The sequence below is a fragment of the Girardinichthys multiradiatus genome, chromosome 11, assembly GCF_021462225.1.
Source record: "Girardinichthys multiradiatus isolate DD_20200921_A chromosome 11, DD_fGirMul_XY1, whole genome shotgun sequence".
Classification (NCBI taxonomy): Eukaryota; Metazoa; Chordata; class Actinopteri; order Cyprinodontiformes; family Goodeidae; genus Girardinichthys; species Girardinichthys multiradiatus.
In genome coordinates, this window is record NC_061804.1 from 1764858 (window position 1) to 1779476 (window position 14619).

The window sequence follows — 14619 nt, forward strand, 5'->3', positions numbered from 1 at the left end:
GTATAAAAAGATGTTTTTAACAATAGAAAAAATATGCACCAATAAAAAATATCGACCAGGTTTGCAATAATTTAAGGAAAAATTATTTATATAACACCGAAACTAAGTCAATTAACCAAATGCTGCTTTCAGCAAAAATTAACTTATTGATGCCAAGGAAATAATCACAAATAATCAATTTTGAAACCTTAAATGTATCCCCTAAAACCAAAATACAACTGTTAATAGTTTGCAAATTAGCTATAGCAGGTAAGCTAGTTTATTTTCCTTTTGCAGTACATCGTCATGAAATGGTCAGACTATATTCTGAGGTTTAATCCAATTTATAACTGCTGTATTGAACCCTTGAAGGGCAGAGCTGCTCCGCAAAACAAAGACACATAACGAATGTTAGGTTTAAATTATTTATAAAGGTTTAACAGTAAAGTAGCCACAGCAGAATGCAGATAATACACCAACCAGCCTTCAAACAGCTTCTGGTTGAAAATGTTATAAAATCGTGTTTTGATGCATTTAGGGGAATTTCCCAATCTGAGATGCAGAAATACATCATTCTCAGTCATTTATCAAAAATCATTGTTATTGTTGTATTGTTTTTAATTAATCAACGACCCAAAAGGGAAAGAATATCCTGATTCCTTTTTTATGCTTCAAAGCTAAAAGAAAAGCTGCTAAACAGCAACTGGATTGGATTATCTGCCTGTAAAAGGTAAAAGCAACGTTAATCAATCTGAAACCTCACAAGATGTGAAACAATCAGCAAAAAAGTCATCAGCTCAAACAACCAGTCAAACTAAAATGTTTAGATGCTTAATGTGTGTTTAGTTTGAATAGAGTCCAATTTGCTGTTTCTGCGACTTCTTAGTGCTGAGATTGAATCCAGATTTAATGGTTTGGTCAAGTTAACCAATCACAGTTCAGTCCTGACATAGTTGTTAGCAGATCATTTAGCAGTAATGGAAGATCCTTCATTCAGCAACATGCAACAGACTTAAAAGGCAAACTTGTTTTATGCTTGTAACTGAGACCCCAAAACTGGCCTAAAAAAACAAAGAATAATCAAATTACAACAACAAAAAATATGTAATGTTGAATATTGGCAGCAACTGGTGTTACTTCTTTACTAGCAAATAAAAAATGGACTAAACAAACATCAATTACATTTTACACCAAATCCCCTCAATACTAACGTAGGACTTAATCCATGTCACTGTTTAGACCATTGGTTCCCAAACTTTACAGCTTCTAACTCACAAACGAACAGTAGAAGTGACTTATAGTCCCAACTATTGCTTGGGTTCACATGCATTCTTACCAAGTCAATTAAACAGGGGAGCAGTGAAAACACAAACGGCATCGACAGCCATTATACAGCTTTATCTGTTTGTAAAAACTATTTTAATTTGCTGTTGCATTTATGGCTTAAATAGGTTATTTGTGCTAAATATTTTTAGTTTGTTTGATTTATCAACACACTTTGTAGTTTGAGTCTTTAAGTTGGATCCCAATCCCCAGCTTGGGGAACTGCTGGATCAGGCAATGAAAAAATTATAGCTTTCATCAAAATTATTTTGTTTCAACAATTATCAATGCAGACTTTCACAAAATAAGTAAAACTCCAATAATATTCTCTTAACCCCTTATGACTGAGGACTTGAGGGATTTTTATATCTGCTCTTCTGAATCCATAACTAAGAAAACAAATTTTCCTGTGAAGTTAAAAACTCTACACATGCATTTCAATCCCAGAAGTATTTTTGTACCGGTTTTACCTGATTTATGGTTCTGCTTTGCATTTTATTGCAATCTTAAATCTTTTTGTTTTACGCTTTGAAACCCAAGTTGTCAGTTTGTAATTAGATTTTATTTCCATAATTTTTTTAATTCTTTTTGCTGGGATCCACACAATGCAGAATGATTGCACAAGCTAAAACTGGAAAATGAGCCTTGCTAAACAAAAATTAACTTCTCAACTTCATTAGAGCAGTTTCATATTCTTTTAAATACAAGCCTTCAGTCATGATGACTAAAAGATTTTAATTTAAAACATGAACTGTTCTGTTTTGTTTTTAGAAGAAACTTCGCAAAACTATGTGAAAGCATTTTTTTCCCCACTGTTCGTAGATTAAACATGGATTCAATCTAAGCACAAGTCACATGACCAGCAGGGTGTGATGTCACAGCCCCCACAGACACACACACACACTGGTAGTTCTTGACAGTTGTGTACAACAGGAATGTGCAAACACTCGGGTGAACAACAGCATCAGTGGCTTTTTGCCCTCAGTTTGACCGACAGGACACCACCGCAGAAGCGCAGCGACCCTGAACACATCACCACGACCAGGTCACATGACAGCAGCAGGTGCAGCTGGGCAGATGAGGAACTGAAACTGAACTGTGAATCATTTAATTATGTTTTTGGATAAATAATTTAAATACTGTGATCTGCTGTTTTTCATCACTCAAAGACCCTCATGATTACATTTGAAACATTTTTCAAACATTTTCAGACTTATTTTTAAGGCTCTTGTTTATTGTCATCTGATGCAAAACCATTTATCTCTAATCCAAATGTGAACTCATCTAATTTTTTATATTTTTTTATGTATTACATTTTTTATTTCATCTTTGGCATAAAGATTATTTTGGACTTTGGACACTAGAACCAAACTTCATCTTGCATCCTGAAGTTACCTGTAAATGATTAGTCTGGTCTCTGCCTGACAATGTCAAAGCTTTGTTAACAAGAATTTTCTTTTCAGATCAGTTCAAATATTATGTTTTAGTCCGAATGTGTTTCTCTCTGGTGGCTTTAGAAGGTTTGGATGCAGTTATGGACATGCTCGTTTGGACCGTGTTTTGGTTTCTGTGATGGCTCAGGACTGTCCAGCAGGCGTGGTGATGCTGTTTTGGGCCGGCTGCTGCGGCATGGTGTATGCCTTGTCAGACATTTTTCTGCAGGTCGGAAGATACCTGGACCGCAGCTCGTACCTGTCTGAATGACACGAACCGGAGCCTCCAGGTGCAGCTGCAGTCTTTAACGCCAACAGTCACATCATCACTGTTGTCAGTAATCAGCTCGTCCAAATGGGAGAAGATGTCGTTCCTGAGAGCTCTGCTGATTGGTGGGGAGGAGTCACCGAGTGTTTAGAAGATGGTGGGACAGGAAAAAGAGCTGGAGTCGGGTCATTTCAAAATAAAACTCAATTAGAAAACAGAAACAGAGAACAGTCGTCTTTTACAGACAGGTCAGTTTTCTTCTATCAAGTTTAAATCCAGTTCTGTACAATCCCTCTCAAACACCGCCTGCTGTGCTGCCTCGCGCTCTTCAGCATCCTCCTCTTCATCTTCGCGGCATTCCTCGTCGCTCTCGCTTAGGGGCCCAATGCTGGTCCTGCCAAGGCACTCAGCTGGCGAGCAGGAGCCCCGAAAGTCGCCCATGAAGGCCTCCATGCCCATGCAAACATCACCACCACAGGCTAACCTTCCGCCACCGCGCTCCAGGCACTGTGGGTCGATGCTGCGCGTCTGTAGGGACAGAGGAGGTGGTCAACAGGGGAAGAGAGCCACAAAAGTCCATAAGTGAGCTAAAGTCCTGATCCGGTTTTCATGTTTTTCCAGTTCAATGAAGCAATCTTTAAAGTAAGATCTAGAGTTAAAGAGGAGCTGAGAAATGCACCATGCATCACATTAAAATGATTTCAGATCAAACCAATTTTTACAAATTAATTACCTAAGTAAATACAAAATGCAGTTTTTGAATAAGGATTTCTGTTATTAATGAAGAACAGCGAGTCCAACCAACCCCGTCCAGTGTGAGAATATAACTGCCTCCTTATTACAGCATGAATTAACTGATTAACTGAACCAGGGTGCTCAAATAGAAGGCAACTGGACTTTTTCCTGAAGATATTTCATTTCTTTCAAAAAGCTTCTACAGTTGGATTGAAACTAACAAGCTTTAGGTTGTAATTACAACAATCACATTAACAGGGCCACTAAGGTCACTAATGAGGCTGTTAAAGTCATAATTCACTGACCCTCCCCTCCATTCAGCTCAATGTTTGGGTTGTTTTCACATAATGATCCAAAGATTTTCTCAACAATGACAACATTGTTGTTGTGATTTGTTTTGGTTAAAAGTTGTGAATGGTTGCAGAACAAGTTGAGGCTGCATTGTAGGATTTAGGTGTTATAAAGGTGGGAGCTAAGGTCCTCTGTTGAATTTTTTTGCTCAAACCACATGTCCTAACATGTGCACATTGCTATCTTATAATGGCGACTTCTTGTCCTTGAGGTGTAGATGAATTCAATTCAATTCAATTCAGTTTTATTTATATAGCGCCAATTCACAACACATGTTGTCTCAAGGCTCTTCACAACAGTCAGGTTCATACATTCCAATTAATCGTAACAATTGAATAGTTCAGTCAGATTCAGTTATTTATTCAAATTGGATAAAAAGTTTTTCTATCTAAGGAAACCCAGCAGATTGCATCCAGTCAGTGACTTGCAGCATTCACTCCTCCTGGATGAGCATGTAGAGACAGTGGACAGTCACTGGCGTTGACTTTGCAGCAATCCCTCATACTGAGCATGCATGTAGCGACAGTGGAGAGGAAAAACTCCCTTTTAACAGGAAGAAACCTCCAGCAGAACCAGAACCAGGCTCAGTGTGAGCGGCCATCTGCCACGACCGACTGGAGGTTTGAGAGAACAGAGCAGAGACACAAAGAGAACAAAGAAGCACTGATCCAGGAGTACTTTCTATGGGAAGGAAAAGTAAATGTTAATGGATGTAGTTCCTTTAGTCGTTTCATCTAGAAAGAAAGAACAGATAAACTTTGAGCCAGTTTTCAAGGTTAGAGTCTGAAAGAGAGAACATAGAGTTAGTCACAGTAGAAGCTCAGTCAGTAACCATGTCTAGGAGAGAGAAAGGGTTAAACACTAAAAGACAGGGCCATGTGGATCATCTGTAGAAGGTGAGCATTAAGTTGTTGCCAGCAGAAGCTTGGAGGATTCCCCTCTCCAGAAAGGTGTCACAGGTAGACACGGAGTCAGGCCAGGTGTAGCTTCTAGGAAGAGAAAAGAGAGAACAAAGTTAAAAGCTGAAATACCAGCAAATAATGCAAAATTCCAAAGTCTTGACCCCATAAACTGGCAATTCAGTATTCAGCCATCCTTTAGTGTTGTTGCTGTTTTGTGTCTTCAGTTTATATGAAATATGAGAAGAAACTGAGTTACCTTCTTAAGATTGTGATGCTCTGGAAGGCTGAGAATCACCAATGGATGTAATCAAGCAAATTTTTTGGACAGCTGAGATTAATATCACAAGCCAAATCCAGGCCTGATTACTACTAGACAGGGATTATCGCCCAAATAATAACACAGAGTAGGTTAAAAGATCTAAACAACAAACACATCCTACACAGATCTAGGGAAAAATCAAAAACAGATAAAAAGCTGACCTTGATCAGTCCAAACGGGTTACAAAAATATTTCTCAGGCTGTGGGACTCGAGAGAACAACGAACAGTGGATGAACTTTTTCAGGAGTGGCTCTCCTACCATAATTACTCCAAGAAAGCATTGAAACTCACCCAAGAGGTCAGAAAAGAACTAAGAACATCTGAAGCTCTACAGGCCTCAATGCCACAATTAAGGTGAGAGTCAATGATTCAATAATAAGAAAGAGAGACTGCGCAAAAATGGCCTAAATGGTAGAGTACCAAGGCCAGAACCACTGCCGACCCAAAAGAACACAGAGGTCTGCCTCACATTTACCTAAAAGCATGTTGGAATGTGAACTCACTAAACAAAAGTGGACCTTATTGGAAGGTCCCACAAACAGTCAAACATGGTGGTTGTAGTATAGTCTGTGGCTGCTTTGCTGCTTCAGGACCTGAATGACTTAATGAAATTAATGGAACCATAAATTCTGCTCTAGAGTAGAAAATCTTGAAGACGAATGTTGTGTTCAAGCACATTTGGGTTCTGCAGCAGGACAGCGATCCAGACAACACCAGCAAGTCTAACTATGAATGGCTCCCAAAGAAGTAAAACAAAATAAATGAAAACAGAAGAAATCTGTACTTGAACTAAATGTTTTCTAATCACTGTATAAAGAATAAAAACCCAATCCGGACATTACAACAGAACTGTCCTTCTAAATGCCAACATCAATCATCGATGAACAAAAACAGGAAAAAAAAAACATCATATAAAAAGCAAAATAACTAACGTGAACTGTTGATATTAATCCAATTAAACTGCGGCCTACAAACAAACAAATCCAGTACCTGCGTCATCTTAGTGAAGTCGAGGACAGGTCGGGCGCAGGGTCGGTCTGGGTCCCGGCGCCTCTTCAGACCCGGTTTAAGCAGTAACAGATCACAGGGCTGAGAGTGGCAGCGCGGCAGTTGCGGCGGGAGGCTGCGCCGGAGAGAAGATGGCGTGCTGCAGGCGGAAGAGGGGGAGGGGGGTACCGGCCCCCCTGCAGCTGCTCCAGCAGTAGTGACACAGCCCAGTGGAGGCGCCGCCACCTGGCTTGGAATGGGAGGTGGAGGAAGGAAGGTTGAGGCCGCTGAGTCTCTGATGAGCACCGGTGAGAGGGAGAAACGCCTCTGAGGAGGGGGAGGCGGATGCAGGGGGGAGGGTGAAGACGAGCAGGAAGAGGGGGAGGGGAAGAAGCAGCAGCAGGCTCCGCCCCCTGCCGCTGCCTCGCTGGGGTCCCAGGGGAAGCTCCATGGCAGCGGGGAGTCAGGAGACAGCGCTAAGCTGAAGAAGGTAGGGCTAGAAGAGGAGTGTAGCGATGAGTTCAAAGATGAGCTAGGAGCACGGAGAGGACATGCTCCGCCCCCTACCACTGCCATCCCTATACCCCCTGCTCCCACTGCCACCCCTCCACCAGTTCCACCGTGGCACTGCTGGCGACTGACAGGAGTCCAGACCCGAGAGGCACTGGGACGCCATGTATAGCGACAGCGTGACAGGTCCTCGGGAACTGACAGCGAGCGACAGTGCCGTTTAGGGGGCGGGGGAGGAGGTGGAGGGAGTCCAGGACCTGGAGGGGGCACTGTCGCTCCAGAGAGTGACAGCTCGGATGCTGAGGTGCTGGGCACCAAGGGCCGTTGATGCTGAGACTGAGAGGGGCCCCTCTCCAGGGGGTTGCTGCCTTCCTGCAGGTGAGCATCGGGGGGAACCAGAGGCAGAGGGCCGGGTGGGAAACTAGAGCTCAGTAACCCCCCCTGGAGGCTGGTCTTAGAGGGAGGGCAGAGCTGCCAGTAACTGCTCTCTGTGGAAACACAAATGAACATGTAAAACAAAAAACAAATCAAATATTTGTCATTTATTCTCTAAACTAAATAAGTTACGAGCAAAAAAATATGCACCTTGAGGTGCGTTTCCACTGCAGTAACCTTTTCAGGGGCCATTTTCTGTGGTAGTTTCCAATGCAGAACTGAAGGCCAGGTGAAACGGTGGGTAAAAAAGCACCCTGAAAACTGTCCTTCTAGGACTTTTTGTATCAATCCTTATCTATAGACAGAGCCTTCTAGTGAGCATTTGTTTATACAATAAATCTCCCAGTTTTTACAGTTTTACAGTTCATATTTTCTGTTACCTTCAAATTACACATCAGGAATTCTTTAGTTTTACTTGTAAACAATATTTAAACCTAACCACTGATGCTCAATATGACAAAATTTTACAGGGTTTGCTTTTAAATACATTAACAAAATCTGCCAACCTTAGTGAAAATATTAAATTAAAGGAAGCACAAACATCTGCTTTTAGTGTCTTCACAGAAATGGAGAGAGAGCAACACTTCATCAAAGCCGTTAGATTTTAACCACCAAATTTAAAATATTATTCAGCATTTATATTCTGAGACAAAGATTGAAGAGATCACAGCTGCCCAGGATTTTTAATCATTCACTGATCCTAAGTTTAAATGGAGCACCTTCTGCTGTGGGTACCGTTCCTTATGGGAGACATCTCGTAGGCTTTACATTTTAAGGATATGTGGATGAATACAAACTTCCTAAGAGTTTTAAGTGATTTTAATTCAGGTTTAGAAGTAAACAGCTATGACACTGTCTTAAATTTCATAGGAGGGATGGAGGGAGGGATCTGTGTTCCCAGATCGCCTTGACAGTGCAGTAGAAGGAGAACACGCTCAGTGTCAGGTCATGTAATCTACATAAATGGCACTTTTTTCAGACCGCACAATAGAAACCCACCTAAGGGGATCAAAAGGTTCCGGAGAGTTAAGTTCAGGGAAAAATGTCCAGTACCCATAAAAAACCAGAACAATATTTGTGGGTAGTTATTTTATATTGCCCATCATTAGAAGCATATTTTTTGCTATGCAGAAGTAACAGCACCCTAAAAAGTGAAAGGAAAGATAACAGTAGCACTGGGAAAGACATTAAGGTTTCATCCATTACCCAATTGGTTGGATAAATTTGTCTACAGCAGTCAGAAAGAGAAAGCCACATCCCGCCTTTCTTAAAAATATGCTACTGATTAAAAGTAGATCACTACCATAAATGTCAGTAAGAGCGGCTTTCAAAACTTTAAACACTCACCAGGCATCAAGCCATCTGGGGGCCAGCACTCTGGGAGGGTTTTCGGGTCCAGCAGGGACTGAAAGAAAACCATCAGCTTTGGTTTTACAGAAACACCTTCATAGATCAGAATGTTCAACTTTTAACTTAATTTCTCACAGACAGTAATACTGACAGACTGGCTGTGACACTCACCAAGTCGTAGTCCCCTGGCTGAGCAGGGTCGCCTGCCAGAGTCTGTTTCCTCAGGCTCTCCACCAGCAGCAAGACCACAGCATGGTGGCAGAGGACAAGGGGGGAGAGAGGCGGGGAAGAGGCAGGGTCAGGAGGGGGTAAGAACAGGAAGGAGAGAGGGGAAGGAGGAAGAGGGAAGGGAGAACTGTCTTTTTTCCTGTCCGTTTGGTCTGTGGCAGGAAGGAGAGGGGGAGGGGCTTAAGGCAGAGACTCCACCTCCTTACCCCCTCAGGCCCATGCAGCCCCACCTACTATCACAAGGGCATCATCAGTCAGCTGTTGCCCTGGGAACACACCTGGAGAGGACAAAGACACTGTAACAGTTGCAATTGTGTGATATCTCTTTAAGAGCTACTGACTAGCGCCGGCGTTACCATTTGCATACCTGTTTTTAAACGCCTGTAGAATTGCGACCAAATAAGCTAGAACAATACTTTTTTTGCAAATGAAACCGGAGAGTTCAACTTAAATATTCTAGTCAGAAACTGTTGCAGAAATCCAGTAAAAAAAATCACCAAAAACAAACATTAAAATCTAGACCAAAGTGTACTTCCTACATCGGAATATGCGTGATGACATTGGTGGATGAACTATCACATGGTTTTCTTTCACACCAATGCCCGAAACAACCGGAAGTGGTCATTTCCTGGGTGTTTTTTCCCAGGAGTGGTCTTTTTTCCCCCCAGAAGTTATAGTTTTTTTGCGGTAAACTTCGCTCGCACTTTCGCTTTAATTTTCATTGTTTTTTGCACTTTTTATTGTTTGAAGATGATCTTATGAACATATATGTGTGCTCATAGGTATCTGGCACACTTAGAGATTTAATTACACTTCTGTAAATGGTTTATTTTGATGGACATATTATCTTTTCTCAAACTGTTCACAATGTACATTTTATGTTTGTTTTGGTCTCTATTCATAAAAATTTGTGTATTTCAAAAATGAAGTTATGGACACACTCCAAATAAATTTCCTGTAGTTTGAAAGGGTTTTGTGCAACTTTTTAATATTGCAATTTTTGAGAGATACAGCTCTGATATTTCTGTATTTAGGAAAATATGTGCAAAAACGATTTAAATTTTTCTGGTGGTTAATTGCACTTTTTAGCAATTTACTTAGTTAATATGGAGTTATTATATACAAAATATAAAAATTTAGGATGAAAGGGTTGAATTGATGAACAACAAATTGAAATGCTCCAAAAATGGCTCTACAGCATATACAAATGTAAAAATATGCTCTGGCAAGCTTGTTCTATGGTAGGTCATAAAGGGTTAATGATGTCACAAGTATGCGCCACTAGCCATTGTAGAGAGTTTTTTGGAAAAGCGTGCTTGGTCAAGGATGTGTGGACTGCTCAATCTTACTTACGCCTCCTCTCAACCACTAATTACACTAATCCAGCCCATTTTACAACACCATCATGTTACCAATTTAGACTAAAATTGAGGCTGATTAGATTAGCCTAATCAACGCTTTGCTTAGCCAACAAACCATCAAACAAAATGGAGAATGTTACAAAAAGCACTTTAAAAACGAAGCAACGCAGAGAAGCCGCAATGTCACCACAGCCAACATGACATTACTGCAAAAGGAGGTACGACGTTGCCGGGGAGATATACAGCATTGTAGCAGCAATGCTACCGCAAGGAAGACGTGAACTGCCAGATAGAATCACCACAGAGACACAAAACTAGTGCGGAATAAAATGCAAAGCTAACACAAAGACATGCACCACCATAAACACAATGAGGCTATGCTGCGACTGGAGCAAGATGCAACAGCTAGCTATGGGGCCACTGGAGTCAGATGTCATGGTGACCCTAGAGCCGGATGCAACAGTGCTGGGGCTAATGTGGCTAAGAGAGAGCTTAAAAGAAGGGGTACCAACCAAAAAGGGCATTAATGGGAAACTAACAGGGAACGTAGCACTAAAAGGGTCTGACGGGGGTTAACAAGGTCATTAAAAGTAGTGGTAATAGGACAAAAAGAAAATTAACAAGTGGCAGAGAGAGTACCACTAACAGGGCTAATGGGGTGGGTAGAAGAATGATAATAGGGTCTAACAGGTTGTCTAAAAGAGGGGTAACAAGGGCTAACTACATAGGTAAGAGAGAGATAACAAAGGCTGGAGGGGTGCCTAAAGGAGGGGTAACAGGGGCAAACAGAGAAGGTAACACTAATGGGGTTAATTGGAGGTAAGAGGCTAACAGAGTGGTTAACGTTGGAGGGGTAACAGGGTCTAACTGGGTTGGCTAATAGAGATGGTAACATTTACAGGAGTTAACCAGGGGTAACAAGGACTAATGGGGTGGCAAAAAGGGAGTGCTGGGATTACAGAGAGGGGTACCACTAAGGATGGCTGACTGGGGGAAAATAGGGGCCAACGTTGAGGGTGGTGGGATGGGTTGATGGGTCTAAAAGAAAGCTAAAGGGTGTATGAGAGGGTAATAAAAGGGGTAACACTAAAAGTAGGGTTAACTGGTACTAACAGAGACCTACAGGGTACTAATGGGGGGGGGGGGGTAAATACGAGGCCGATTGGGAAGACTAATGAGGTGCTGGGTGTAATGGGGTCTAACAGGGCAACCAACAGGGTTGCTATCAGAGTGGGTAACTGGAACAGCAGTTAACTGGTGGCTACTGGGGGTAACAGCAGTAAACAGAATCCACCGGGCGGCGGGCAGGCGGCTAACGGCAGCTATCGGCCCTGTTAGCGGCACAGATTGAATAAACAACCGGCCGACATGAGGCAGAGATCCTCCGCTGATGATCTGTTACAGGCCTGCTACATCCCAGCCAGCCTGGATGATCGCTGCGGAGCTGCTGGCTCAGAGAGGCCGGCCTGTGAGCCCCGTGTGAGGGGGGCGGGGGGAGATGCTGCAGATGGATCTGAACCACAACCGAACCGAACATACAGTCATTTTCAATCTTCATATGTTCTGACGGCAGCTTACCTGGTGTGGTGTCGAAGCGAGGCGGTTCCGGTGTTCGGTGTATTGATCCAGTATTATTAAAGAGCAGCAGCACCGAAATGAATCAAAGCAAAGATTCTGCTGTTTGGCTCCGGTACCGACCCTCAGATCGTTTCTGATCTCAGTCCGATGTCCCCTAATTACCCAACATATTAATGGAAATCCTGCGCGCACACGCCCGTGAGCGGCGGGCATTCATAAATAACATTTACGTGCCAGGAGGAGGATGAAGAGGAGGAGGTGGAGGAGGAGCGATGCTTCATGCTTCATCATCAGCACCTGCTCCTCTTTTCTTATTTTACGTCTCCACCCTCTGCAGACCGCAAACAGTCGAACATCAGGCCACAAATCCTGCAAAAATAAAAAATAATCCAGCTAAAGAAAAAGAAGGTTGCAGCGCAGGGAATGATGGGAGCTGTAGTTTCCAGGCCGACAATAGCTTGTTTACAGCAAGAGCTCTGCTGTCTCTTTCTAAAGCCTGTGTGGTTAAATGACAAACCTGAAGAAATCACAGAGCTCCAGCTGCACACCTCCACCATCACCAGTCTGCAGCTTCACCTGATCAGTTAACAGACTCCAGCTGTACGTAATTTAATCTGAGTCTTAAATGCAGCTGATCTGTTTCTGGCCTCAGGTTCTTTGGAGAACATTAAAGAACCAGCATCATGGAGACCAAGGAACACAGCAGATAGGTCAGGGAGAATGTTCTGGTTCAGTTGTAATGCAGGGTTAGGTTCTACCACAAGCTTTGAACATCTCCCAGAGTTTTGTTCAATCCATCATCTGAACATGGAGAGAGGATGGACCATCTGCAGACCGACCAAGACATGGACATCCACCTAAACTGACAGGCTGGATAAGGAAAGCATCAATTGGAGAAGTAGCCAAGAGGACCAAGGTAACTCTGGAGGAGCTGCAGAGGCTCAAGGCTCAGGTAGAATACATCCACATGTCAATTATTAGTGGTACACTCCACAAATCTGGCCTGTATGGAAGAATGAAGAGATTGTTAAACTGCTGAAAGAAAGCCTGAAGAAGTTCCATTTGCAGCCTACTAGAAGCCGTGTGGAAGAAGTTGCTCTAATCGGATCACACTGCACTGCACATCACCCTGAACACACTACCAGTGATCCATGGTGGTGGCTGTATCATGCTGTGGGGATGCTTTTCTTGAGACTGGGGTGGAGGTTCACATTCAAGGACAACCAGCCTAAACTAGCAGCCAGAGCTACAGTGAGATGTTTTAGATCAAAGAAGATTCATGTGTTGGAATGGCCTAGTCAAAGTACAGACCTAAATACAGCTGAGAATCTGAAGACTTGAAATCTGATGTTTGTAGATGTTAGTCATCCAATCTGACTGAGCTTAAAAATGTTTTGAATGAAGGGTCAAAAACATTCAGTCTGTAGGTGTTCAAAGCTGGTAGAGACAACCCCCCCAAAAGACCTGCAGCTGGACCGGCAGCCAGAGGTGGTTCTACAGAGTTCTGTCTCAGAGGGCTGAATACAAATGCACACGCATCTTTCAGATTTGTTTTTGTGTAATTTCTCTTCTACTTCACAGTTCTGCACTACTTATAAGATCCCTGTAAAAGTTTAGGGTCTGTTAATATTTGTTCAAACACTCCGACTTCCAGGTCAGAAATTAATCAAATGCTGTCATTTAGAGCACAGAGGTCCATTTTAGCCCAAAGAATGAAACTGTATTTAAAACATAGCTTATATCAGCTGTGACTGATGCAGCGATATTGTCCAACATTTACAGGTTTTAGAATTGGAGCTTTAAGATGGAACCAAAATACACCCTGCTTGACCACATCAGACAGGTCCAACTAAAATACAGTAAGTCGCTTTTTATATATACAATTTAATACTGCTCAGTAAAATGGACTAATACAGAAGTCAGTTTCAATCAGAACCATTACAAAGTAATCTTCATAAAGCTCCTGTTTCCACTACATATTGGTCTAAGAAACATCAGTCTGTCCAGCCCCAACTGCCTAAGATGATGCCACAGATGCTACAGGCCACAGCAGGGAAGCCGAGATGTCCATCTCCATAGCAACACTTTCCAGATTGGTGGATCCAGTAGTCTTCCCAGGCCAGAAGGGATAATCCCATCAATGAGCTCTGGGTCTCAATCTTCTCAGTGGGACCAGTCCAGGAATTCCCCAGAAGTGGAATCACAATTTATTTATTTTTTACAAACTTTGTAGGTTTGGTTTTTGTGCCGATGGTTTAAATTGTTGTGCAGCATGATCAGAAACCACTTCACCTTGCATCAAAACAGCCTCAAATGCAGGAAACTTGATGAAAGAACAGTTTTCTGGATCATCAAACTCCAAGCAGAGAGAGTTGGCTGTACAAGGTTTCAGGACGTCCAAGAGACTAACAAATTTCTAGACCATTTCTCCTTCACAATCACACTGCCACCAATACAAAGCTTGCATTGGTAGCAGTAAGATACATAGACTTAAGCAGGGAGAGTGATGAAGCCTCTAACCAAAAAAAAAAAAAAAACCACCTCAAGGACATCCTGAAGTAAAAATTATCTTCTCTGATAAACCCTGATGGTGTAGGCATCGTTTATCAAATAGTCCAGAAACCATCTGGCAATGATCTGAGGATTTTCCAGCACGAAGAAGCACCGTGTCACAGGATAAAGTGACAAAATAGCTTTAGGATCTGAACATGTACATTTCTAATCTATGGTCTTTTCTCAAAATCAGGTGTAGAAACAGAAGCAAAGAACCTGGGATCAACTTCCAGTGGTTTGAGCAAACTCAGAAATTCAGGGAAACATAAAAACCACCAACAGAAGTTTCATGGTTTTTAAAGGTTG

At 42.3% G+C, this 14619-nt stretch overlaps 1 protein-coding gene and 1 long non-coding RNA gene across 2 annotated transcripts; one reads left to right on the forward strand and one right to left on the reverse strand.

The window, feature by feature from the left end:
- Positions 1-390: 390 nt before the first annotated feature.
- fam53c (family with sequence similarity 53 member C) lies at positions 391-12110 on the reverse strand. The gene is made up of 5 exons (XM_047378457.1): positions 11761-12110; positions 8765-9099; positions 8591-8648; positions 6302-7296; positions 391-3531 (listed from the first exon to the last, which is right to left on the reverse strand). Exons 3-5 carry the CDS (start codon positions 8595-8597, stop codon positions 3253-3255), a joined length of 1281 nt encoding a protein of 426 aa, XP_047234413.1. The 5' UTR covers positions 8598-8648; positions 8765-9099; positions 11761-12110; the 3' UTR covers positions 391-3252.
- Positions 12111-12429: 319 nt separating this feature from the next.
- On the forward strand, positions 12430-14513 carry LOC124876003. Its single transcript, XR_007040188.1, has 3 exons — positions 12430-12712; positions 13543-13619; positions 13750-14513. It is a non-coding gene; the product is annotated as an uncharacterized LOC124876003 (long non-coding RNA).
- The last annotated feature ends 106 nt before the right edge of the window (positions 14514-14619 follow it).